General features: G+C 38.6%; 2 protein-coding genes across 11 annotated transcripts; both read left to right on the top strand.

Moving 5' to 3' along the window:
• The first annotated feature begins 317 nt into the window (after positions 1 to 317).
• On the top strand, positions 318 to 9,455 carry LOC148978804 (uncharacterized). Its single transcript, XM_089130806.1, has 7 exons — positions 318 to 424; positions 579 to 617; positions 4,186 to 4,230; positions 4,535 to 4,903; positions 4,988 to 5,044; positions 8,266 to 8,649; positions 8,734 to 9,455. The coding sequence occupies exons 1-7, from the start codon at positions 388 to 390 to the stop codon at positions 8,856 to 8,858; spliced, it is 1,056 nt and encodes a 351-aa protein (XP_088986932.1). The 5' UTR covers positions 318 to 387; the 3' UTR covers positions 8,859 to 9,455.
• LOC120461552 (adhesion G protein-coupled receptor E3) lies at positions 9,182 to 26,767 on the top strand. Of its 10 annotated transcripts, XM_089130796.1 has the most exons (45): positions 9,182 to 9,245; positions 10,101 to 10,151; positions 10,271 to 10,321; positions 10,407 to 10,457; positions 12,649 to 12,687; positions 12,815 to 12,865; positions 12,965 to 13,015; positions 14,427 to 14,477; positions 14,602 to 14,637; positions 14,742 to 14,792; positions 14,916 to 14,966; positions 15,096 to 15,143; positions 15,271 to 15,321; positions 15,421 to 15,471; positions 15,596 to 15,646; positions 15,745 to 15,792; positions 16,836 to 16,886; positions 17,012 to 17,044; positions 17,140 to 17,190; positions 17,314 to 17,361; positions 17,475 to 17,525; positions 17,625 to 17,675; positions 19,041 to 19,067; positions 19,163 to 19,213; positions 19,337 to 19,384; positions 19,498 to 19,548; positions 19,817 to 19,867; positions 19,992 to 20,027; positions 20,123 to 20,173; positions 20,297 to 20,347; positions 20,477 to 20,524; positions 20,668 to 20,718; positions 20,834 to 20,884; positions 21,394 to 21,422; positions 22,410 to 22,487; positions 22,591 to 22,777; positions 22,849 to 22,962; positions 23,043 to 23,224; positions 24,500 to 24,661; positions 24,737 to 24,943; positions 25,021 to 25,253; positions 25,336 to 25,402; positions 25,500 to 25,591; positions 25,680 to 25,842; positions 26,010 to 26,767. In XM_089130796.1, exons 32-45 carry the CDS (start codon positions 20,679 to 20,681, stop codon positions 26,067 to 26,069), a joined length of 1,665 nt encoding a protein of 554 aa, XP_088986922.1. In that variant the 5' UTR covers positions 9,182 to 9,245; positions 10,101 to 10,151; positions 10,271 to 10,321; positions 10,407 to 10,457; positions 12,649 to 12,687; positions 12,815 to 12,865; positions 12,965 to 13,015; positions 14,427 to 14,477; positions 14,602 to 14,637; positions 14,742 to 14,792; positions 14,916 to 14,966; positions 15,096 to 15,143; positions 15,271 to 15,321; positions 15,421 to 15,471; positions 15,596 to 15,646; positions 15,745 to 15,792; positions 16,836 to 16,886; positions 17,012 to 17,044; positions 17,140 to 17,190; positions 17,314 to 17,361; positions 17,475 to 17,525; positions 17,625 to 17,675; positions 19,041 to 19,067; positions 19,163 to 19,213; positions 19,337 to 19,384; positions 19,498 to 19,548; positions 19,817 to 19,867; positions 19,992 to 20,027; positions 20,123 to 20,173; positions 20,297 to 20,347; positions 20,477 to 20,524; positions 20,668 to 20,678; the 3' UTR covers positions 26,070 to 26,767. The 10 variants fall into 10 exon arrangements, with proteins under 10 accessions (XP_088986922.1, XP_088986923.1, XP_088986925.1 ...); XM_089130797.1 differs by lacking the exons at positions 19,337 to 19,384; positions 19,498 to 19,548; XM_089130799.1 differs by lacking the exons at positions 19,817 to 19,867; positions 19,992 to 20,027; positions 20,123 to 20,173.
• Positions 26,768 to 27,600: the final 833 nt, after the last annotated feature.

The raw sequence follows: 27,600 nt of genomic DNA, 5'->3' as shown, positions 1-27,600 counted from the left end.
TCTAGATCACCTTTAAAAATAGCTTGAATGTAACACCCTTGCTTCATTTTATTTAGTGTACACAGGACATGGATATGCAAATGATGGTCCCTTTTGAACATTCTGTGCACTATCAATATATTTGCAAACACACACACACACACACACACACACACATTCTCTTTCTGTTCACAAACAAAATTAAGACAGAGAAGCTTAGTGGCGCCACTGTGTGTCTCTAAATGATTACACACTCTCCTCATTTATAACTATTGCAGACTGTAAACTCATCAATACAGTGGAATTTCCAAGACTGTTTCACTAAAGTCATGCAACATCTGTCTCTCTCTAAACTGTAAAGGAAACTCATCATCTGAACTGTTTTTATATAAAGAGAAATACAACAGAATGACCAAACTGACAATGGCTCCTTCTCTTCATAAAGGTGACTATATTATAATAGTGCTTTTCACTGCTGCAAAAGATTAATTTTCTTTTCTTTTTTTCTTTTTTTTATGACAGGTGATTAATGTAGTATTCTCAAAATCAAAATCAGTTTTTATTGATATTTTTTTTTTTAAATTTGTGTTTCCTGACAGGTTTTCTAAGAGCACAGGCTATCATCTCTGTTATGCTGTGTAAGTCAATAAGCAGTGTTTTTTTTTTTTTTTGCTTAATTCTTGCTTATCATTTTTTTGTTGTGATAATAACGCATAAGCAGGCCCACATGTTTGTTTAATAAATATTAAGGCTAATTTTATTATGTGTTTCCAATCTGATTAAACCATTTCACCATATTTAAATCAGCGCAGTCTCATCCCAAGACATCATTTAACTGACGTCTTGGGACGTCTTTTGACCATACGTCAACATCCGAGATCATACGTTGTGTTACGAAGCTGGAGACGAGATGAGATGAAGATCCAAATGCAGCTTTAATTTAAGAATGGTCAAACAGGCAGGGGTCAGGAAACAGCAAAACAGGGATATCAGAGAGTGAGCGCAGAGAGTCGTCAGGTAACAGGCAGAAGATCGGGGCAGGCAGCAAACAGGCAGAAGTCAGGAAACAAACCAGGATCGAAACCAGAGAAACAAGAAACAGGGTAACACGCTCAGAAATTACAGGCAGTGGCAATGTAATACTTCGCAAAGAGTCCTTGTTTGAGTGTGGCTTATGTAGGCAGTCTGAAATGAGGTGCAGGTGTGCGTGTAATCAGTCACAGGGATGAGGCATTATGGGAAACGGAGTTCTGGTGAAGTGATCAGTTCTGATGTGGAGTGCCCTCTGGTGATTCTCTGGGGCACTCCAACTGGTGATCGTGACATAGCCCCACCCCAAAGAGCGGCTTCCAGACGCTCAAAACAAACAAAACTGTCCAGGTGGGCGGAGGAGCGAAGGCGGATCTGGGGGTGGGATGGAGGGCCAGGTCCGTGGAGCAGAAGAGGAGCAGGTGACCAGAGCGTATCAGGCTGAGCAGGCGACCAGAGCGGAGCAGGCTGTGCAGGCGACCAGAGCGGAGCAGGCTGAGCAGGCGACCTGGGCGGAGCAGGCTGTGCAGGCAAAGGCCAGGGCGGAGCTGGACGAGGCGAAGACCAGGGCGGAGCTGTCGGACCCTCAGGCGTCCAAGGCGAATCAAACTGTGGGCATGACCAGGGCAGAGCAGGCTGTGGACGTGACCAGGGCGGAACTGTGGGACCCTCGGGTGTCCACAGCAGTGAAGGTCCCTCAGGCGGCCACGGTCGTGAAGACCCCTCAGGCGGCCACGGCGGTGAAGACCTTTCAGGAGACCACGGCGGTGAGGACCCCTCGGGCGGCCACGGCGGTGAAGACCTTTCAGGAGACCACGGCGGTGAGGACCCCTCGGGCGGCCACGGCGGTGAAGACCTTTCAGGAGACCACGGCGGTGAGGACCCCTCGGGCGGCCACGGCGGTGAAGACCTTTCAGGAGACCACGGCGGTGAGGACCCCTCGGGCGGCCACGGCGGTGAAGACCTTTCAGGAGACCACGGCGGTGAGGACCCCTCGGGTGGCCACGGCTGTGAAGACCCCTTGGGCGGCCTGGGCGGTGATGCCCTCTCAGGACCAGACACCGGCTCGGGACCAGACACCAGCTCAGGAACAGACACCGGCTCATGAACAGACACTAGAACAGAAATGGTCACAAACACAGAAACAAACTCAGGAACAGACACTGGGTCGGCCATCTTGTCCAGAGACACTGGGTCGGCCATCTTGTCCGGAGACACTGGGTCGGCCATCTTGTCTGGAGACACTGGGTCGGCCATCTTGTCCGGAGACACTGGGTCGGCCATCTTGTCCGGAGACACTGGGTCGGCCATCTTGTCCGGAGACACTGGGTCGGCCATCTTGTCCGGAGACACTGGCTTGGAGGCGGCCATCTTGTCCCGAGACACTGGTTTGGAGGCGGCCATCTTGTCCGGAGACACTGGCTTGGAGGCGGCCATCTTGTCCGGAGACACTGGCTCGAAGGTGGTGACGTGAACAGAATCTGGATCAGCAGAAGTGATTTCAACAGTCTCTGAATCGGCCATCTTGTCTTTAGACACTGGCTTGGAGGCGGCCATCTTGTCTTTAGACACTGGCTTGGAGGCGGCCATCTTGTCTTTAGACACTGGCTCGGCAGAAGTGACATGAAGCGTCTCTGGCTCGGTAGAAGTGACGTGAAGCGTCTCTGGCTCGGCAGAAGTGAAGTGAAGCGTCTCTGGCTCGGCAGAAGTGACGTGAAGCGTCTCTGGCTCGGCAGAAGTGACGTGAAGCGTCTCTGGCTCGGCAGAAGTGACGTGAAGCGTCTCTGGCTCGGCAGAAGTGACGTGAAGCGTCTCTGGCTCGGCAGAAGTGACGTGAAGCGTCTCTGGCTCGGCAGAAGTGACGTGAAGCGTCTCTGGCTCGGCAGAAGTGACGTGAAGCGTCTCTGGCTCGGCAGAAGTGAAGTGAAGCGTCTCTGGCTCGGCAGAAGTGACGTGAAGCGTCTCTGGCTCGGCAGAAGTGACGTGAAGCGTCTCTGGCTCGGCAGGGCTGGCGGTGAGCGCAGGCTCGGCAGGGCTGGCGGTGAGCGCAGGCTCGGCAGGGCTGGCGGTGAGCGCAGGCTCGGCAGGGCTGACGTGACGAGGCCCTGGAAGCTCTGCTGAGACGTGACAAGGCTGAACAGGCTCTGGCTGGCGGGACCCGGGAACGACAGTCCTCTTGATCCTCCGCACTGACTTCGGCGGGGGATCTGCCACACTGGCAACCAGTCCTAGACGGCCATAGACCGATCTGGTGACAGGCCTAATGGTTGACGTGGCGTGAAGATTTTCAGGCTGGGTGGGCGAGGCGTGAAGAGACTCAGAATTGGCAGAAGTCAAACTCACAGAAAGAGTTGAACTGCTCAGTTGCAGGGCCAAGTCAATATACTGTTTTAGAGTCCAGCTAGGGTCATGCAATGGCATAAGGAAGCTTAGCGGCTCAGATAATCCTCCACGAAAAAATATCATTAAGCAAACCTCGTCCATGCAAGTCAGATGAGCAAGGTCCAAAAAGTCCATCACATAACGCTCAATCGTTTGATTTCCTTGGCGGAGACGCATAATTTGGGCTGCTGGATTCATTTTGGTAACACTGCTGGATCTTGGTGCGGCGAAGTATTCTGTTACGAAGCTGGAGACGAGATGAGATGAAGATCCAAATGCAGCTTTAATTTAAGAATGGTCAAACAGGCAGGGGTCAGGAAACAGCAAAACAGGGATATCAGAGAGTGAGCGCAGAGAGTCGTCAGGTAACAGGCAGAAGATCGGGGCAGGCAGCAAACAGGCAGAAGTCAGGAAACAAACCAGGATCGAAACCAGAGAAACAAGAAACAGGGTAACACGCTCAGAAATTACAGGCAGTGGCAATGTAATACTTCACAAAGAGTCCTTGTTTGAGTGTGGCTTATGTAGGCAGTCTGAAATGAGGTGCAGGTGTGCGTGTAATCAGTCACAGGGATGAGGCATTATGGGAAACGGAGTTCTGGTGAAGTGATCAGTTCTGATGTGGAGTGCCCTCTGGTGATTCTCTGGGGCACTCCAACTGGTGATCGTGACACGTTGACCATACGTCAACATCCAAGAGTTTAATAGAGTTCACCTAAAACGTTCTGATTCAAATCTTTTGAAATTTTGGTTAATTAATTTGTATTCGCTATAATTTATTTATTTATATCTCAGATCTCTTGGCCTCTGTAACTGTCACACAAGCGACAACCTCCATTGGTAATGTATAGTTTTTCTCAGCTTAATTTTGACCGCTATTAAATCTCGGGAAATCAATGTGTTTCTGGTGATTAGTCATATTTTTCCTGAAGGATACTGTCTGTTATAATGTTCACTTCTGCTGTGTTACTCAAGATTGGCAGTTTTGCTTCCCCTTTATGAAGTAATATTTTGTTCATTGGAAATTACCATAGATAGGAATGACTAAAGCTGAACTTCTGGATAGATTTTATAGCAAGAACATTTTATTAACAATAACATGTCATGATTTCTTAATATATTTTCACTACATCTAATCTGTCAGACCCCTGCAACAACTACACGGTGCTGAATGATACATGGAGATCCATCAATAATACACATGATTCATTTGGAAACTGTGACCAGTCTGTCTCCTGGAGCGGCTGGTATCGTCTCTTCATTAACGGCATGAGCGCTCATATCCCAGACACGTGTGTTGCTCAGTTCGGCTGTGGCACTTCTGTCTCACTGTGGATCCGTGGTGGACACCCAACAGTAACAGATGGAGTCGTCACTCGAGATGTCTGCGGTTACGGGAACAATTACTGCTGCTTTACCGGATCTTTTCCCATTAAAGTCAAAGCCTGTCCAGGAGATTATTATGTCTATGAGCTGGTCAGACCAACTCTCTGTAATTCAGCATACTGTGCAGGTAATTATATTCACATGAGCTCTTTCTACACATTTATGATATTTGTGTTTCTGTTGATTAATCATTATTCATCCAAACTTTCAGACACTGGCAGCATTAACACCAGCTCTACAACTGTCACACCAGTGACCATCTCAACTGGTAATGTAACACATTAGTTGAGTTAAAGGTAACACAAAATGTGTAGTCTTTATAAACACAAAGATGTGTTAAGAAACAACACAGGTTGTGTGTTAAATTTGACACGCGTTGTCCCTGAGCACACACACTACATGTGTTAAATCTGACATGTGTCATTTTTAACACAACTCTTAAAGTGTAGGTGTAGATGTCAGACCGCTAGTTAAAGATAGTGTGTGCAGTTTTGTACACTGTAAAAATATTTTCATGATTTGTTATCACAACATTTTTTCTTTTGTCAAATCAACTTAACTAATTTATTTAGTTGAGATAACTTATTATTTTGAGTTTCTGATGATTAAATCAATATCCTTCATTGTATTAACTTACTTTTTCCAGTTCAATCAACTTAAAATTTTAAGGCAACCAGGTTACTTAATTTTTTTTAAGTTAAACCAACAATATTTTTTTTACAGTAGACGCTATCATCAATATAACATCAGATCCAGCCCTTCCGTCAGGAGCGCTTCCGGTTCGGTCTTTTCATTAAATATTGAGCTGTTTTATTGCAGATGGATTCACAGAAGCCAACACAGATGAGCATAACCAATCTCCGTTGCATATAGGAAGATTGATGAATAAAAGTTTTTGTTATTTTTCTTGTTCTCACTATATGTGAATATTAAAATTGAATAAAACACCACCAATAAAAGGAACTAGGTTAGCTAGTTACCTTCAAATCTAATAGATAATAAATAACTCTTCACATGTGGATGCTAGACCTGCTTCATGTTTGTCCATGTGACATTGGGCATAAAGCCCATGAATACATAGCATGAACAGCATAAACTCATAGTTTTGGTTCAGGAAGAACTTTCTACCTCTCACAGAACACACTGATGACGTGTGATCTAGCTTTGAGGAACTCCTTACTTTCTTCATGCTGCAACATCGATCGAACATCAACTCACTTACAGGATTAGTTCACTTTTGAAAAAACCTTTGCTAATAATTTCCTCGCCCCCATGTCATCCAAGATGTCCATGTCTTTCTTTCTTCAGTCGAAAAGAAATTAAGGTTTTTGATGAAAACATTCCAGGATTTTTCTCCATATAATGGACTTACATGGGAACCAAACGGTTCAAGGTCCAAAAGACAGTTAATAACAGTTTCAGATGCAGCTTCAAATGTCTTTAAACGACACCAGACGATGAATAAGGGTCTTATCATGCGAAACGATCGCTTATTTCAAAACTTATTCCAAAAATGTAACTTTTCTAAGGACAAATGCTAGCCTTGCTCTATTCTGTGAGGCGCGTTTGTAACGTCACGTAATACGTAATTACGTTCAAAAGGTCACGGGCGACGTAGCCGGAAGTACAGAATCAGTGTTTACAAGTTGAACGCATAGGTTGAACGTGCAAACCAACTCAACGCCATTTACAAAAAAAGTAATTAAAAGGTAAAACAACGATGTCGGACGATTTTGATTCTGTACTTTCGGCTACGTCGCCCGTGACCTTTTGAACGTAATTACGTATTACGTGACGTTACAAACGCGCCTCACAGAATAGAGCAAGGCTAGCATTTGTCCTTAGAAAAGTTACATTTTTGGAATAAGCTTTGAAATAACCGATCGTTTCGCATGATAAGACCCTTATTCATCGTCTGGTGTCGTTTAAAGACATTTGAAGCTGCATCTGAAACTGTTATTAACTGTCTTTTGGACTTTGGACCGTTTGGTTCCCATGTAAGTCCATTATATGGAGAAAAATCCTGGAATGTTTTCATCAAAAACCTAAATTTCTTTTCGACTGAGGAAAGAAAGACATGGACATCTTGGATGACATGGGGGTGAGTAAATTATCAGCAAAAGTTTTTTCAAAAGTGAACTACTCCTTTAAGCGCTATGCAATTTAGACTGCAATACTATTCTTCTGTTTTAAAAAGTAGGGACGCGTGTAATTAAAATACAGATTTGTGAGAAGGTAAAAAATTAAAATAACCACAGCTTTGTGATGAATACTAGGCTGAAACAAAAGGAGAACTTGGATATTAAGTGAAAATTCTTCTTGCGCGCTCTTGTCGACTCCACGGTGTGACCGTTTGTCCTTTATTTGTGGATCATAATCTATTTATTTGGGATAAAGCAACAATTCCACCCCCATTTGTAAGCGGTCGTTACAAACAAATACTGAGGGCTGTGTTTTGGTTACAGACACTGCACTGACCAATCAGAATCAAGCGTTTAAGAGCGACACGCAATAAATGTTGTCATGGTTTAAAAATCACACTTTTTTGTTTTATTTGCTTTGAGGTTTTTACAAATAGATTTTTAGTTGTTTTATGTTATTTTAAAGACGTTTGCTGCTGCCTCTGGTAGCTCTGGTTTATAGTCATTCTAGTGAACTAGCAATGTTGGGGAGTAGTTAACAACAAGTAGCGACGCTACTAACTTAACTACATTTTTCAGTAGCTTGGCAGTTGCTTTTTTTCCAGTAGCGAACTACTTTTTGCGTCAAGTAGCGGTGTAGCTCGAGCAGAAGCTACATTGCGTTTGTCGAGCCTGCGTGAATCAGCGCGATGCAAGGATATTCTTCTTCTTGTTAGATTACAAACTCATTTTTTGCCGTTACCGCCACCTGTTGTTTAATCACGCATCTTGCGGCTAACGGTTCACTGACGTGCAGAAGTGGGTTGACACACCCATATTATGATTATGCATGATGGAGCAAGACGTGACGGCAGATTTGGAGGATGGAGAAACAACTAACGTTAATTACCCATGGCCTTATTTGTCCAAGTTCAATCGGTATTTTTGAGAAAATGTTCCTGCAATGTTGTAGGCTATTTGTTGCAATTTTGCACTTTTGACAAACACTCTGGGATATATGAGTGTTGTGTGTAATAAAACAATACTCTTTGAAATCAAAATTGTATTGCATTATTTTATTTTACTTAGAACATTCCTCAGACACTTATTCAGTTATTTATAATATACGTTCTTTACTTAGCTACTTTTTGATAGTAACTTGTAGTGTAGCTAACTACTTTTCCAAAAGGACTGTAGTTTAACTACTTTAACTTATGAGTAGCTTGTAGCTTGTCAAACTACAGTTTCAGAGTAGCTACCCCAACACTGTGAACTAGCCACTGTGAATTAGAATTAATTCAATCAATTTTATGAAAAAGTATTATATAATTTATGCAATAATTATTTACATGTTTTTTTTTCACAACAGCTTATCCCTCTGTTGACCCCTGCTACAACTACACTGTGCTGAACGATACATGGAGATCCGTCAGTAATACATATGCTTCAGTCAGCAACTGTGACCAGTCTGTCTCCTGGAGTGGCTGGTATCGTCTCTTCATTAACGGCATGAGCGCTCATATCCCAGACACGTGTGTTGCTCAGTTCAGCTGTGGCACTTTTTACGCACTGTGGATCCGTGGTGGACACCCAACAGTAACAGATGGAGTCGTCACTCGAGATGTCTGCGGTTACGGGAACAATTTCTGCTGCTTTACCGGATCTTTTCCCATTAAAGTCAAAGCCTGTCCAGGGGATTATTATGTCTACGAGCTGGTCAGTCCAACTGACTGTCCTTCAGCATACTGTGCAGGTAATTATATTCACACGAGCTCTTTCTACACATTCATCATTTTTGTGTTTCTGTTGATTAATCATTATTCATCCAAACTTTCAGACACTGGCAGCATTAACACCAGCTCTACAACTGTCTCACCAGTGACCATCTCAACTGGTAACACTACATGTGTTAAAAACCACACAACATGTGTTGTCCCTCAGCACACACACTACATGTGTTAAATCTGACATGTGTCAATGATTCCTGTGCAAACATTGCCTATAGCCTTGAGGAACTACCATCTCTAGCTTTGTAAGCGGTCGTTACAAACAAATACTGACATCTAGTGAGTGGGCTGTGTTTCAGTTACAGAAACTGCACTGACCAATCAGAATCAAGCATTTCAGAGAGACACGCAATAAATTAAAAATCACACTTTTTTGCTTTATCAAGGTTTTTGCAAATTGCTTGTTAGTTGTTTTATATTATTTTATACTGTGCAGGTAATTATGTGTTCAAGAGCTCCTGGTATTATTTAATTAATTAGTATTAATCTGTAATTATTTCCCCAGCTGTTACTAAAATCAGCATCACGGATACGACAGTCGCACCACAGACGACCTCAGCTGGTAATGTAGTCTGACGATTCCTCTGTTGGATTGTGTTTAGGCTGAATGTTTGTGGATCTGTATCACACCATTCTCATACAGTGATACAGTGTCAGTAATTGTTGTGTCCTATACTGTAATTCCTAATGCTACCTTTAGGGGTGCTGTGTTGTAAGAGGATAGAGGAGTGGGTAGAAGAAGAAGAGCAGTTCTAGTTTTAGTCATGTGAAGTTACGGTCAAACACATGGAAGTTAAAATTTAAATAAAAGAGCATTGTTGAAGATATACGTGTCGTGGTTACTACTCATCCAGAACATAACAGTAATATATGAGCTTTTGTGAATTAAAAATATTGATCAGAATGAGAGCAAACAGTTCAAATAAAGGACATTCTACTTCCTGTTTCTCAACACTATCAGAGTGATGTCACAGTGATGTCACATGGTGAACTCACAGTATGCAGTGTTGTGTGTAACGCAACTACTTTTTCAAGTAAAAAGTAGTGTAACGTGCTACTACTGAAAATTTGGTAATGAAACGTAGTTCCTTTATTAATTCGGCGAAAAGCTACTTTTCCCAGGGACAGAATTGACAGCGATCGCCATCTCTGTGAACGCCTATAAATGCCCATAGGCCTAATGGATTACATAATCACAGAGTAGCCTATTTCTTTTTTCGTTTTGAATTTTTTCATTTAAAGACATTTCATAGATATATTTATCATATATTTAACATCTACCAGTCCCACTCCTGAAGGTGAGCATGTTTCTGGGCTGAACGTGACTTTCAAAAGATCCTCTTGCGTAATTAGTGTCTTCTTGGAAAAGTGTTTTAATTCATCATCTGATTGCTTTATCATCTGTTTATTGTTTCAGTTTCTTTACTGCCGGTCACTTCCACACCATCTACCAGTTCTACTTCCACAGGTGAGGATGATATTAGACTGGACTGTATTGAAATGCAACCCTGCATAATGCCTTAATAAGAACACAGCACTTCATCTAATTTTGGCTTAGCATCTCTTTTCATATTGTTAATGTTACAGATCATTTACTGTCAGTCACATCCTCTATATCTACCAGTCCCACTACTGAAGGTGAGCACGTTTCTGGGTTAAATGTGACTTTCAAAATAAAGTAATTCAGCATACAAGTCTGATTTATCATGTGTTATTGTTTCAGTTTCTTTACAGCCGGACACTTCCACAACATCTACCAGTTCAAAATCTACAGGTGAGGATGAGTCTTTCTGGACTCAATCTGGCCATTTAAAAGAAATCAGTCAACATGATTTTCCTCATGAAGAACACAGTAGTTCAATATCCCAGTCTGGCTCAACATAGTTCCTTTTCGTGAGAACTCACAATGCGTCAACCACACTTTGGGAACGCTCCTTGCGTGAATGCGTCATGAAGCATTTATGTCAACTACTCCAATAGAAGGAATGAACATAACGGGCTGGTGACGATATGACCAGAAAGTGATAAAAGAGCATCCGGAATCTAAAGTTCAACATGTAAAGGTCAACTGCCCAACTAAACTAAACACTGATCCCCATAGGGATGATTGAGCATTAGTGATGAACACATGCTGTTAACAAGCAGAATGACTAAAGAAAAGAGAAACACAACTACGACTAACTTCAGACAGTCTTAGCTGAAATCAACTGAAAAGAAAAGAAGACATCAAATCTTAAGATTAGTCCATTAGTTGGGCTCTTAACTCCTCGTGTATCTTTGTCTTTTTTTTTTTTTGGCCGTTTTGAGTCAAACACTAAAGTTAGAGCGAAGTGAGATCAGGTTATAATGGTTACCTGTTGATGGTTTTATAGTCATTATGAAATAACTTGATTCACTGAGGTATTTGCTATTTTTTTAAAACATTGCTCAATGTTTATGAGTCCACACTCAGAGACTGATAAAAACACTGAAGCAGTGCTAAAGTTGACGGGATGATTAATTGAGTGATAATTGAACATTATCGAGGACACCTAATGTTAACAAGCAGAATCACTGAAGGAGAAAATCGTAATTGGTATGTTACCATTATGGAGATCAGTGCTTGGTTTAGTTGGGCTCTTGACCCTTCAGTAATTAACTCCAGATTTTTGATTGGTTGTTGTTTTTGAGTTACAACAGCCAGATGAACAAAGAGAAAAGATTATTTGATGGTGTTCGCTGTGTTCACTTTATTGATTTATAGTAGCAATGTCCTTAAAAACCATAACATTTGTAACTTTTACAATGTAATCAAAATAATTTCTTAAAACTTGAAGACATCAATAATCAGCCTGTGAATCTCAACAATGGTGACAATTATAAAGCATTTTGCAATGTATTCTGGATACCACCAATCAAATCGCGTTCATCTCTTTGTCACCATTGTTGAGATTCATACGCTAATTCTTGATGTCTGTATGTTTGTTTTGTAATTGATTTGATCAATTTGGATTTAATAGAAAATGCATACTCTACAACAACAGTGTTGCTATAATCCATAAGATACTAAATTTAACTCTGAAATTATGCTCTCAATGAGTTACGTGAATCAGGCCGACTATTGATTATATTAAAACACAATCAACACTGCCATAACACCTTTCTCTTTGTTCATCTAGCTGGTTTAACTCAGGTACAGCAGCCAAACTAAATCTAAAGTTAATTACTTAAGGGTCAAGAGCCCAACTAAAGCAAGCACTGATCTCCATAATGGGGACTTACCAATTACGATTCTCTCTTTCAGTGATTCTGCTTGTTAACGTCAGGTGTCCTCGATAATGCTCAATTATCACTCAATTAATCATCTCATTAACTTTAGCACTGCTTTAGTTAATGTCTTCCTGAACAACACAGAACTTCCTTAAAATCTGACTTGGCATCTCTTCCCATCTTGTACATTTTACAGATTATTTACCGACAACCTCTTCCACAACATCTACTAGTCCCACATCTAAAGGTGAGCATGTTCCCGGACTTGGATGTAGCTTCTTGAAGACTACAGTAATTCAACATCTGAGTCTGATCTAACATCTGTTTCCATCCGTTATTCAGACTCAGGTGATCAGTTAGATCAGACTCAGATGTTGAAGTCTGTCTGGGAACATGCTCACCTGTAGATGTGGGACTAGTAGATGTTGTGGAAGAGGTTGTTGGCAAATAATCTGTAAAATGTACAAGATGGGAAGAGATGCCAAGTCAGATTTTAAGGAAGTTCTGTGTTGTTCAGATCATAATTTATTCATACTGCAATGCATGATGGGAGCCAGGAATTTGTTTTGATTGGTGGAGCCCATAATTCACTTCAACATGTTTTATTTTATTCACCATTGTTGAGATTCACAGGCACATTATTGATGTTAGTGTGTCTGAATAAAATAATTTTTCAAACTCTTTTGATGCTCTTTTGACTCTTTTGAACCCTTTAGAGCCGGAAGCTTCCACAACGTCTAGTTTTACATCTACTGGTGAGGATGATGCCGAACTGCATTCTGATATTAAAATGAGAACCTCCATAGCTAATGTCTTCCTGAACAACACAGAACTTCCTTAAAATCTGACTTGGCATCTCTTCCCATATTGTACATTTTACAGAATATTTGCAGACAACCTCTTCCACAACGTCTACTAGTCCCACATCTACAGGTGAGCATGTTCCCGGACTTGGATGTAGCTTATTGACAAACACAGTAATTCAACACCTGAGTCTGATTTAACATCTGTTTCCATTTGTTATTGTTTCAGTTTCTTCACAGCCGGTCACTTCTACAACATCTGCCAGTTCCACTACTTCAGGTGAATGTGTTGACTGTGGACTGTGGAATGTGGACTGAGATATGGCTTTCCAAAGATGCTTATCCAAATAACTGTCTTCATGTAGAACACAGTAATTCAATGTCTGCACAGCAAAAACTCCAGTGTTAAATTAACTGTCCTGGGAGTTTATTTGGCTCCAGACTCAAGAGTGTTAAAGTGTTAAAATATGAGTGTTAATTTAACACTCAAGAGTTAATTACTGATTAATTGAATGATGATTGACCATCATTAAAGACACCTGATGTTGACAAGGAGAATCACTGAAGGAGAAAATCTCATTTTTGAAGTCACCATTATGTTGATCATTGTTTGCTTTAGCTGGCCTCCTTGACCCTTTAACTATTAACATTATATTTAGTTTGGCTATTGTAACTGAATTACAACTGCCAGATGAACTAAGAGAAAATGTGATCAGGTGGTGTTGGTTATGGTTTGACATAACCATCATTTGTCCAGAATCACAAAACTCGTTTGGAGCGTAAAGTTTACCTTGTTGATTACAGCAACACAATAATTCTTTACTAAATGTTTTTCAGCACTTTCAATATAATCCAATATATTTCTCAAAATGTGTTCTCATCAAAAGAGTTTGAAAAATTATTTTATTTAGACACACTAACATCAATAATGTGCCTGTGAATCTCAACAATGGTGAATAATATAAAGCATGTTGAAGTGAATAATGGGCTCCACCAATCAAAACAAATTCATGGCTCCCATCATGCATCGCAGTATGAATAAATTATGATCTGAATTGTCTTGGACAGAATATTCATTTAGGAAAAGGAAATTACTATCACCATTGTTGAGATTCATACACTGATTCTTGATGTCTGTGAGTGCCTAAATGACAAATTTATTTTAATCAAATAACTTAAGGCATTTGAACTGTAACATTTTGGATCTTATGCTGTAAAATCAATGTGAAGCTGTAATCAACCAGATACTTTAAATCAGAGATTAGGGTTTAAATTAGATCAGTGATTCAATTCAATTGATGATGTTGTTAAAACATAACACTATCAGATCATATTTTTCTTTGTTCATCTGGCAGTTATAATGATGTTATAACAGTGAAACAAAATCTAAAGTAAAAATTGTAAGTGTTAACTGCCTAACTGAAGCAAACACTGATATCCCTAGTGGTCACTTAAAATTGTGATTTTTTTTTCTCCTTCAGTGATTCTACTTGTAACATCAGGCGTCTTCAATAATGGTCAATCATCACTCAAATATCCACTTAATTATCTCATTAACTTTAACACCTCTTCAGTGTTCATTTAACACTCTTGAGTGTGGAGTCGTATAAACTCACAGGAGAGTTCATTTAACACGAGTTTTTGCTTTGTGAGTCTGGTTTAACATCTGTTTCCATCTGTTATTGTTTCAGTTTCTTCACAGCCGGTCACTTCTACAACATCTACCAGTTCCACTACTTCAGGTGAATGTGTTGCTGGACTAAGATATGGCTTTCCAAAGATGCCTCTCCAAATAACCTTCTTCATTTAGAATACAGTAATTCAACATATGAGTCTGATTTCTGTTTCCATCTGTTATTATTTCAGTTTCTCTACAGCCGGTCAATTTTACAACATCTACAGGTGAGGATGATTTTAGACTGAAAGTTGCCTTCTAAAATTAATCTCTTATCTTCATGAACACAGCAGTTTCCATCTGTGCTTTTTCCATCTTTTATATTTTTCAGTTTATGTAACGCCGGTCACTTCCACAACTTCTACAAATTCTACATCTACAGGTCAGTGCGTTGCTGGACTGGATTGTAATATTGAAACACAACCATTCACAATCTTCATAAGGAACATTGTAATTCAACATCTGAGTCTGATCTAACATCTGTTTCCATCTGTTATTGTTTCAGTTTCTTCACAGCCGGTCACTTCTACAACATCTACCAGTTTCACTACTTCAGGTGAATGTGTTGCTGGACTGAGATATGGCTTTCCAAAGATGCTTATCCAAATAACCTTCTTCATGTAGAACACAGTAATTCAACATCTGAGTCTGATTTAACATCTGTTTCCATCCGTTATTTTTTCAGTTCCTTTTCAGCCGGTAGCTTCCACAACTTCTACTTCTACATCTACTGGTGAGGATGATGCCGAACTGCTTTCTGATATTAAAATTCAACCCTCCATAGTTAATGTCTTCTTGAACAACACAGAACTTCCTTTAAATCTGACTTGGCATCTCTTCCCATCTTTTACATTTTACAGAGTATTTGCAGACAACCTCTTCCAAAACATCTCCTAGTCCGACATCTACAGGTGAGCATGTTCCAGGACTGGGATGTAGCTTATTGACCGACACAGTAATTCAACATCTGATTATGATTTAACATCTGTTTCCATCTGTTATTGTTTCAGTTTCTTCACAGCCGGTCACTTCTACAACCTCTACTAGTTCTACATCTACTGGTGAGGATGATGAACTGGATTCTGATATTAAAATGCAACCACCCATAGTTAATGTATTCCTGAACAGCACAGAACTTCCTTTAAATCTGACTTGGCATCTCTTCCCATCTTGTACATTTTACAGCTTATTTGCCGACAACCTCTTCCACAACGTTTACTAGTCCCACATCTACAGGTCAGCGTGTTCCCAGACTGGGACGTAGCTCATGAAGAACACAGTAATTCAACATCTGAGTCTGATTTAACATCTGTTTCCATCCGTTATTGTTTCAGTTTCTTCACAGCCGGTAGCTTCCACAACTTCTATTTCTACATCTACTGGTGAGGATGATGCCGAACTGCATTCTGATATTAAAATTCAACCCTCCATAGTTAATGTCTTCTTTACAGCAAAATCCCCAGTGTTAAATTAACACTTTAAAATGAGAATTATATAAACTCTAAACAGAGTGTTAAATTAACACTAAAGCAGTGTTAAAGTTAATGAGATAATTAAGTGAATAATTGAGTGATGATTGAGCATTATTGAACTCACCTGATGTTAACCAAGCAGCAACATTCTAATCTGAAAAATGAAGCCTACCTGGAAGTGCGAAAAAATGCAATACATCGAAAATCCGCTAGAGGCCGGTCCCAAAAGGGAGCAAATGTCCATATACCCCATGTTAAAATGTCCGTTTTCACAGCATAAATTCATGTTTTCAGCATAAATTCATGAATTGTCTTGGACAGAATATTCATTTAGGAAAAGGAAATTACTGTCACCATTGTTGAGATTCATACACTGATTCTTGATGTCTGTGAGTGCCTAAATGACAGATTTTTTTTTTAATCAAATAAATTAAGGCATTTGAACTGTAACAGAAATTCTGGATCTTATGCTGTAGAATCAATGTGATGCTGTAATCAACCAGATACATTTAAATCAGAGATTAGGTTCTAAATAGATCAGTGATTCAATTCAACTGATGATGTTGTTAAAACATAACACTATCAGATCATATTTTACTTTGTTCATCTGGCAGTTCAAATGATGTTATAACAGTGAAACAAAATCTAAAGTAAAAATTGTAAGGGTTAACTGCCTAACTAAAGCAAACACTGATATCCATAGTGGTGACTTAAAATTGTGATTTTTTTTTTCTCCTTCAGTGATTCTACTTGTAACATCAGGCGTCTTCAATAATGGTCAATCATCACTCAAATATCCACTTAATTATCTCATTAACTTTAACACCTCTTCAGTGTTCATTTAACACTCTTGAGTGTGGAGTCATATAAACTCACAGGAGAGTTCATTTAACACATGAGTTTTTGCTTTGTGAGTCTGATTTAACATCTGTTTCCATCTGTTATTGTTTCAGTTTCTTCACAGCCGGTCACTTCTACAACATCTACCAGTTCTACTACTTCAGGTGAATGTGTTGCTGGACTAAGATATGGCTTTCCAAAAAAAGCATCTCCAATTAACCTTCTTAATTTGGAATACAGTAATTCAACATCTGAGTCTGATTTCTGTTTCCATCTGTTATTATTTCAGTTTCTCTAGAGCCGGTCAATTTCACATCTACAGGTGAGGCTGATTTTAGACTGAAAGTTGCCTTTTAAAATTAATCTCTTATCTTCATGAAAATCATCTGTTCTTTTTCCATCTTTTATATTTTTCAGTTTATGTAACGCCGGTCACTTCCACAACTTCTACAAATTCTATATCTACAGGTCAGTGCGTTGCTGGACTGGATTGTAATATTGAAACACAACCATTCACAATCTTCATGAAGAACATTGTAATTCAACATCTGAGTCTGATCTAACATCTCTTTCCATCTGCTATTATTTCAGTTTCTTTACAGTCGGTCACTTCCACAACTTCTAGTTCTAAATCTACTGGTAAGGTTTATGCCGAACTGAATTCTGATATTAAAATGCAACCCTCTACATAACAACACAGAACTTCCTTTAAATCTGACTTGGCATCTCTTCCCATCTTGTAAATTTTACAGAACATTTGCAGACAACCTCTTCCACAACATCTACTAGTCCCACATCTACAGGTGAGCATGTTCCTGGACTGGGATGCAGCTTCATGAAGAACACAGTAATTCATCATCTGAGTCTGATCTAACATCTGTTTCCATCTGTTATTGTTTCAGTTTCTTCACAGCCGGTCACTTCTACAACATCTACCAGTTCTACTACTTCAGGTGAATGTGTTGCTGGACTAAGATATGGCTTTCCAAAGATGCTTCTCCAAATAACTGTCTTCATGTAGAACACAGTAATTCAACAAAAAAGTCCAGTGTTAAATTAACTCTCTTGGGAGTTTATTTGGCTCCAGACTCAAGAGTGTTAAAGTTAATTAGTGATTAATTGAATGATGACTGACCATCATTGAAGACACCTGATGTTAATAAGGAGAATCACTGAAGGAGAAAATTTCATTTTTGAAGTCACCATTATGTTGATCATTGTTCTACTTTAGCTGGCCTCCTTGACTGTTAAACTATTAACATTAGATTTAGTTTGGCTATTGTAACTGAATTACAACTGCCAGATGAACTAAGAGAAAATGTGATCAGGTGGTGTTGGTTATGGTTTGGCATAACCGTCATTTGTCCAGAATCACAAAACTCGTTTAGAGCGTTAGGTTTACCTTGTTGATTACAGCAACACTATAATTCTTTACCAAATGTTTTTCAGCACTTTCAATATAATCCAACATATTTCTTAAAAATTGTTCTCATCAAAAGAGTTTGAAAAATTATTTTATTTAGACACACTAACATCAATAATGTGCCTGTGAATCTTAACAATGGTGAATAAAATAAAGCATGTTGAAGTGAATTATGGGCTCCACCAATCAAAACAAATGCATGGCTCCCATCATGCATTGCAGTATGAATAAATTATGATCTGAATTGTCTTGGACAGAATATTCATTTAGGAAAAGGAAATTACTATCACCATTGTTGAGATTCATACACTGATTCTTGATGTCTGTGAGTGCCTAAATGACAGATTTTTTTTAAATCAAATAACTTAAGGCATTTGAACTGTAACACAAATTTTGGATCTTATGCTGTAGAATCAATGTGACGGTGTAATCAACCAGATACATTTAAATCAGAGATTAGGTTCTAAATTAGATCAGTGATTCAATTCAACCGATGATGCTGTTAAAACATAACACTATCAGATCATATTTTTCTTTGTTCATCTGGCAGTTATAATGATGTTATAACAGTGAAACAAAATCTAAAGTAAAAATTGTAAGGGTTAACTGCCTAACTGAAGCAAACACTGATATCCCTAGAGGTGACTTAAAATTGTGATTTTTTTCACCTTCAGTGATTCTACTTGTAACATCAGGTGTCTTCAATAATGGTCAATCATCACTCAAATATCCACTTAATTATCTCATTAACTTTAACACCTCTTCAGTGTTCATTTAACACTCTTGAGTGTGGAGTCATATAAACTCACAGGAGAGTTCATTTAACACATGAGTTTTTGCTTTGTGAGTCTTATTTAACATCTGTTTCCATCTGTTATTGTTTCAATTTCTCTAGAGCCGGTCAATTTCACACCATCTACAGGTGAGGCTGATTTTAGACTGAAAGTCGCCTTTTAAAATAAATCTCTTATCTTCATGAAAACCATCTGTTCTTTTTCCATCTTTTATATTTTTCAGTTTATGTAACGCCGGTCACTTCCACAACTTCTACAAATTCTATATCTACAGGTCAGTGCGTTGCTGGACTGGATTGTAATATTGAAACACAACCATTCACAATCTTCATGTAGAACACAGTAATTCAACATCTGAGTCCGAACTAACATCTCTTTCCATCTGCTATTATTTCAGTTTCTTCACATTCGGTCACTTCCACAACTTCTAGTTCTACATCTACTGGTAAGGTTTATTTTGAACTGCTTTCTGATATTAAAATGCAACCCTCCATATAACAACACAGAACTTCCTTTAAATCTGACTTGGCATCTCTTCCCATCTTGTACATTTTACAGAACATTTGCCGACAACCTCTTCCACAACATCTACTAGTCCCACATCTACAGGTGAGCGTGTTCCCAGACTGTAGCTTCATGAAGAACACACTAATTCAGCATCTTAGTCTGATTTTAAACTTGGTTTAAGTTTCTGTCTTGTATTGTTTCAGTTCCTTTACACATGATCACTTCCACAACATATACTAGTCCCACAGGTGAATGTGTTGGCAAACTGGAATTTAGCTTCCTTTCAAAAGCAACTCTTCTTAATAATTGTGTTCAGTAATTCAACATCTGAGTCTGATCTAACATCTGTTTCCATCTGTTATTGTTTCAGTTTCTTCACAGCCGGTCACTTCTACAACATCTACCAGTTCCACTACTTCAGGTGAATGTGTTGCTGGACTAAGATATGGCTTTCCAAAGATGCTTCTCCAAATAACCTTCTTCATGTAGAACACAGTAATTCAACATCTGAGTCTGATTTCTGTTTCCATCTGTTATTATTTCAGTTTCTCTACAGCCGGTCAATTTCACACCATCTACAGGTGAGGATGATTTTAGACTGAAAGTTGCCTTTAAAAATAAATCTCTTATCTTCATGAAAACCATCTGTTCTTTTTCCATCTTTTATATTTTTCAGTTTATTTAACGCCAGTCACTTCCACAACTTCTACAAATTCTATATCTACAGGTCAGTGCGTTGCTGGACTGGATTGTAATATTGAAACACAACCATTCACAATCTTCATGAAGAACATTGTAATTCAACATCTGAGTCTGATCTAACATCTCTTTCCATCTGCTATTATTTCAGTTTCTTTACAGCCGGTCACTTCTACAACATCCACCAGTTCCACTACTTCAGGTGAATGTGTTGCTGGACTAAGATATGGCTTTCCAAAGATGCTTATCCAAATAACCTTCTTCATGTAGAACACAGTAATTCAACATCTGAGTCCGAACTAACATCTCTTTCCATCTGCTATTATTTCAGTTTCTTTACAGTCGGTCACTTCCACAACTTCTAGTTCCACATCAACTGGTAAGGTTTATGTTGAACTGCATTCTGATATTAAAATGCAACCCTCCATATAACAACACAAAACTTCCTTAAAATCTGACTTAAACTGACTTAAAGTCAGATTTAAACTCTGTTTTTGTCTTTTATTGGTTGTGTTGGTTCAGTTCCATTACACATGGTCACTTCCACAACATCTACTACTCCCACTACTACAGGTGAATGAATGAGTTGCCAAACTGGAATGTGCTTTTCAAAAAAAGCACCTCATATTAATTATCTTCATGAATAACACAGTAATGTAGCATCTATTTCACTACGTTTTTGTTTCAGGTCCTTTAGCGCCAATCACTTCCACAGCATCTACCAGTCATAATTCTTCAGGTTAGTGTAATGTTGGACTTCATCCAAATTTGTTTTTGGTGACAATATATGTTTTGGTCTCATTAATGTTATTTAGAAACCCTCAAAAACACATATGCATGTGATCTGAGTTTGATTTGACGTTTATATTACATGAATGCAGTGTGATTGTGTGTTTTGTCTGTTTTCCGTGGCTCTATCTCAAAGTAAGAAAGATATGACTTTTAGTATCATGAGATATAACAGAATCTCATGATCCTCAGTGTTAGGAATTTTTAAGGTCACTAACTGTACTGTACACCGTAACTTTTGGAAAGTCTGTGAAAAGGCGCCATTGCTGTGTTCTGTAAGAGGACTTCGAGTTTTGCTAGTGTGTTAGCTTGATTTGGGGGAAGTTTCACAGACCTTTGTTGAGTGAGTTTGCTCGATTATTCATTAAATACAATGAATCATTTGTGTGTGTCTGATCGGTCCCACTGAATTAAAGGAAATGAATTTAAAATGATTTCAAAAAACTTTTCACATTCCAGGTCTGATTACCACACTGGATGAATGCAGGGTACGTTGATGCTGGCTACATTTCTGAAACATCAGCTAAATAATGCTAAATAGCCAGTGTTTTTGTTTAAAATATGTTGAACTATTTGTTGTTTCTTTAACTTTGTAACAGAATATGAACACCCTGTCAACACGTTGATCTCACAGTGATGTATCCATATGATCACAATGTGAATTCATAATGATCTAAAATTGTAACCGCACAGCACTCTCACTGTGTGCTCATATTATGGCCATAGTTAAAATCTGTCATTAAAACTCTATAACCATCAAAAAAAAATATATCAAAATATTTTTTTTCACAAACATTTATCATAGAGACTGTTTAAATACTAATATCAGCTTACGAGTAGTAGTGGGAAGTTCGGATCATTTTACTGACTTGGATCTTTGAGTCTCGTTCAGCAAAATAAACAAATCTTTTATCGAGTCGTTTCGGTCATTTAATGGTAAATGGAAAATCTTGATTACATTTGTAAAAACAATACAAATAACAAATAACTATAGGGTAATGCAGCCAAAGCCAAATTATAAGCAACTGAAATAACTGTATTAATAGTTGCTGGGTCTCAAGTTCAGGCAAGACCCCATTTCTCTTGGCTGTGTGCACGAATTTTTTTTATAACAGCGCACACAGCATCGCGTCCGAGGATGACCGACTTCAAGCCGAATCTGCCTGAGCATGTACGTCTCACCGTTAATCTCCAATATAGGATATGTATATAGTCCAAGACCAAAACATAATGCTCTCAAAACATTCATAGAACAATAACATGTCTAGCTAGGATGAGCTCATATTGTGGTCATGGCATGAGCACACAGTGAGGTTAAACTTTTACATCACTGTGAACTCAGATTGCTGACGTTGTGACCACATGGTGAGATCAAAGTGTTGACTGGGGCAATTCATTTTTGTTTGACTTCAAATAGTCCACAGTACAGTCCTTTAGTTTTCGGTTTTATTTGTAAAGCTCAATTGTGATTTCAGAGTCAGACCCTCGGACAATGTGTAGATAATCTTCTTGACCGGATAGAAAACATTAAAGATGAAGTGCTCCCTTTGAACGTAAGACAAAAATAACAAAATAATAATCATTTTTCACTGACTGAAATCATACTATAGCAATGTTTTCTTTTGTTTCAACATTTACAAATGCTTACTAAAATAGGATGTGAAAAAAATTTGGAATATGGTCCTCAACGCATCAGAGAAGGTTTTAGCGCCATCATCAGCTGACCCAAATAAACTGGTGTCAGACGGAAACCGTGTGTTACAAGCCAGCGAGAAGCTGGTGTCCATGTTGGTGAAGCCGACAGACACATATGACAATGTCAGTTTTACTCTTGACTCTGTGGGTAAGTGAAAAACTATTTTGATTGTCTTATTGTTAATACGGATTCATTTAATAATTGCAGTTTTTAATCAGAGGTACAAATCTTCATGGTTGGACCAAACGCAACCTTAGATAAAATCCCTCGACTTAACACAACAAATTCTTTTGTGGACATTGATCTCATTGGGATTGCCAAGAACAACAATGGTATGTGGCGTATTTTAGTTTTATAATTTGATTTAAAAAAAAAATGATAATAATAAAAAACGTCTGCTTCTGTCACACAGGATCAGCTGCTGTGGCTTTCATGAGTTATACCACATTGGAGAATCTACTGAAGCCAGACTTCTTCAACACGTCAAATGACACGAAGAAAACCATGATGTCCACTGTGATCTCAGCTACTCTTCTCAAAATCACCAATACTAAACTCACCAAACCAGTCAACTTCACCCTCAAACACATCAGAGTGAGAGACTGAAATGTGTTTTGTCCAACCTGAGAACTGATCATCTATTATTCCAATGATTTGTCACAACACTGTAAAAAACAGTAAAAACAGTAAAAAACAGTAAACTAACAGTAAACCATATACAGTGAAAAACTTTAATATCTCTCAGAGGAGATTTCGTGTAATTTTTACAGTGAAATACTGTTAAATTTAAGGATTTTGGAAGTACACTGAAAAAAAAAAAACATACCGTTGCATTTTTTGTACCTTACGGTAAAAGACTGGCGGCGGTGGTTTCCAACCACTAAACAGCACTTAAGTTTACGGTTTACATTAAAAAAATTGGCAGCTTGTTGGAGGTGCTTTATCTTAAAAAATACGGTGGTAATATTTTAGGTTTTATGGAACAGAACTTGATAACTGGCAGCTGTGGTTACCAAAACAATATTGTATTACAAACAAATGTGTCACTAAAGTTGTTATTGAGAATGACCAGAAGTTTAGATGTTGATGCTTTATTAAAAACAATAAAGTTTGAAGTCACCATTATGGAGATCAGTGTTTGCTTTAGTTGGGCTCTTGGCCCTTTACTTTCTAACTTTAGATTTTCTCTGACTCCCTTCACTTTCGTTATGGCATGTTATCTATTTTTGATGTTAAAAAAATCATCATGTAGTGGTGTGATTCACTGATCTCATTAAGTCTTTTATTGTATTAGGTCTGTTTTATGTATTTCATCTTTATGAGTATAATAGCTCCATGACCCTACTGTATGCGAGCCAGCAGTGGCAAACAAATAATCAGAAGAAACTTAAAAACACAGTGTATAAAATTCCTTTTGTATGATTTAGACCCACACAGACATCAGCGTATGAATCTCAACAATGGTGATAATCAACTAAATAATAATAAAAAACTCTTAACATTACAAAAAAAGCTACTAAAAAGTCGTAAAAGTAAAATGGCTATTTATAACAAAGCTGCCAGTTTTTTAACATAAGTTTCACAGGTGTTTTTTTTTTTTTTTGCCCGTAAATTGAAGTCCCAAAAACATAAAAGGTTGCCACCATATTTTTTAAAGTAAAATTCTGGCAACCACAGCTGCCGTTTTTTTACTGTAAATTTCACAGGGTTTTTTTTACAGTCTAAACCCCAGTGATGGGTAGGGCTGTGCTCAGGAGTAGGTTATTCATACGCATTGGGCAACTCCTAAAATATGTATTAATTGCCCTGATATCGGGTTGAAAATTCATTTTTGCATTGTTTTCTGCATGTTCTTTCTTCTTTTTGCAGGAGTTTGACCCCAGCGGTTCCCTGTCCTGTGTGTACTGGAATATCAGCGAGTGGATTGTAGACGGTTGTTCTGTTTTAGAGACCAATAGCAGCTACACTGTGTGTTCGTGTGTTCATCTGTCCACATTCGCTCTCATCATGCAAACCAGCCGCCCATCAGAGGTACGAGAACATTTATGGTGAGCGTTGAAGAACAGCACAGATTTAGCACTCATGTTCTCGGACATGTTTTCTCAGAGCGACTCACTGATGGACCTGTTGAATTTGGTGTGTGTGACCGTGGGGTTGGTGTTCTTCAGTTTGGCCCTGTTGACCTTTGCCCTTTGTCAGTGGAGTCCTGGAGTGAATAATGTGGCTCGAATCAACATCTGCATCAGTCTTCTGTTGGCTCACCTTCTGTTCCTGCTCACACAACAGTTCCTGAGACTCATACGCCGTCATCAGGTGAGAATGATGAAGGAGCTCTACAGCTCAGCACAGTCTCACTGAGAATCATCATAACCGTCTCTCATGATCTCCAGGTGTTGTGTGCCGTGATATCAGGAGTGCTGCACTTCCTCTTTCTCTCTGGCTTTGTGTGGATGTTCATTGAAGCTGTGCTGCTCTTCGTCTGTGTGAAGAACCTATCACAGATCAGCTCCACTAATAGGAAGGCGCTTAGCAATGAATTCCTGTGTGTGATTGGATATACGGTTCCTCTGTTTGTGGTGGCCATGCTTGCTGTGGTGAATCCTAAATCCCATGGAAGTGAAAGGTGAGTTTAAGTGACTCATTGCTCAAAATTATCTTCATCCATGTTTGTTCATTGATTATTTGACTTTATCTTCCTCAAACAGATGCTGGATTAAAATTGATGAAGGTTTCATCTGGAGTTTTCTAGGACCAGTTTGCATGATAATATCAGTAAACAAACACATTTCTCGTTTAATTTTGCTCATGACTTTGTATTAAATGGTAGAAAAAAATTGGATTAATTATATAATTTTTTTTTACTTTGCAGTCAAACACAATTCTCTTCATCAAGATCATCATCAATCTGAACTCAACTCTTAAAAATCGGAACACTGAAGTTTCACAGATGAAACAAACCAAGTAACAAACATGATTCAATTGCTGTATAAACAAAAAAACATATAGTCAAGTACGACACATTAAGTTTATAATATATGTTTTTCGACAGGATTATGGCATTTAAAACAGTGGCTCAGTTTGTGGTTCTTGGTTGCTCCTGGATTCTGGGTTTCTTCACTAGTGACAGGAAGGAGCTGGAGATCCTCTTCCTGATCTTGAACTCCCAGCAGGGAACCTTCATCTTCCTGGTCTATTGTGTCCTCAATAATGAGGTCAGACATTTTTCCATCCAATAAGTAAACCATTTCAGTGTCTCCATAGAAAATGCATCTAAAATGCAAATCTAGTCTCTTAAAACACCTTTTTTTTTACCTGTTTAATAACGAACTCCATTGCGGTTCATGCTCAGCTCAGCTCCTCTCGTCTCATTCTTGTCCAGGTCAGACAGCAGTACAGGAACTGCTTCAGACGTATTTGCTGTGCACTCAAACAACGCTGAGGACTACAGCTAAAACTTCAATATTTTACAAATAAATGATGGTAAATAACAAATGAATTTACATTGTATAGAATCAGTTATTTAGTCGAGTTAAATTATATTTTTGTTTGTTAAACTCAGAAAGATCACTGATTTGGGGAATATGTATACAATAATTCATAATTGATAATTAATAATTATTCATACAAATTTTAACCAGATAAACGTTACATTTATTAAATCTCCCTAAAAGGGATGAAATGTTCCCTGCATCTGCATTCATGTACCTAGACAATTAACCACAAAGGATTATTATTAATTGTATATAGACTATGTTTTATAGACAGGTTCACAGAAAACGTTCTGCATTTTACATTTTCAAAATACTAATTCTGTTTGATTTATAAGCTTGTGTAACTCATGACATGAGTCTTGTATTCAGGTTGAAGTTCCCACCAGGATTCATCTTCTGCTTTAAAGCATAAAATAAACTTTACCTACCTTTAACACGTATCCAAAAATTTCTCAGTAAGTGTTTCCCATATATTATCTAGAAGTTATTTATTCGACAAATTGTAGCTTGTCCCGCAGAATAAATGCAACAAAATGTAATGATGTTTTATGGGGTGAGAAAACTTGACATAATTCAAGATGTATTATTTGAAATCTCGAATTACGTCAATTCATTTTGCTATTGTAATGCTTCTTATTTTATTATTATTTTTTTTGTTTCGTTTTTTTTTTTTCTTTACTGGAAAACAGTGAATACATTTTTTCTAATTACTATTGTGACTGTCTTTTTGTGGCGAACCCGAAACATAACCACAAAAAAAAAATAAAATAAAATAATGATTAATTAAATGACTGTCTCCGCCCATTTCCGTTGCTAAGTGAAAAAACGGAAATGAGGGAATCACATAAAAGGAGGAGTACACTGATGAAAAAAGGGAGGAAGTGTTGGAAAAGACGCAAAGTTTATGAAAAGTGCGATTGAACGAGATGAGAACCGGAAAGCCTCAATAGTTTCAGTCAAACGCCAACTGGAAGTACAGATCTGCATTGAACGAGCTGTGGAGGTTGGACAGTGGAACACTAAACATAAAGTAGTTTTTTCACTTACCTGGGAGACGGAGTCAAAATCCTCAGCTTGTTAGACGCTGTGCCTTGCTGGAGCGGACGCTGGAGAGAAAATAACGCTCTTCATAACAAAGTCTTGTACTTGTCGTGGACAAGAACCCCAAGTGAGCGGTGACCGTCTGGATCCTGGGCTATATCCATTTACAATCCATCAGAGCATCATTATTGCTAAGGGCTACGGCGTGGCTGGATTCGCGGCTGGTTTTTCCCTAAACACTCATATCAATTCACCTCTGCTTTTTCCACATCCGGGTCATTCCGGTTCCCCCACAAACTCAGGTTGTGACTGAGTAATATATTATTTATTTATTTTGGGTTTGGTTTTGTTTTGAGTTTTTTTTTTTCCCCACTTTATGACAACCAAATTGATATGTTTTGATATTTCTTTTTGGATGAACGAACTGTTGAATCTGTG

Source organism: Pimephales promelas, chromosome 5 (assembly GCF_988280905.1).
Source record: "Pimephales promelas chromosome 5, fPimPro1.hap1.1, whole genome shotgun sequence".
NCBI lineage: Eukaryota > Metazoa > Chordata > Actinopteri > Cypriniformes > Leuciscidae > Pimephales > Pimephales promelas.
This window is presented reverse-complemented; position numbering and strand designations above follow the sequence as displayed.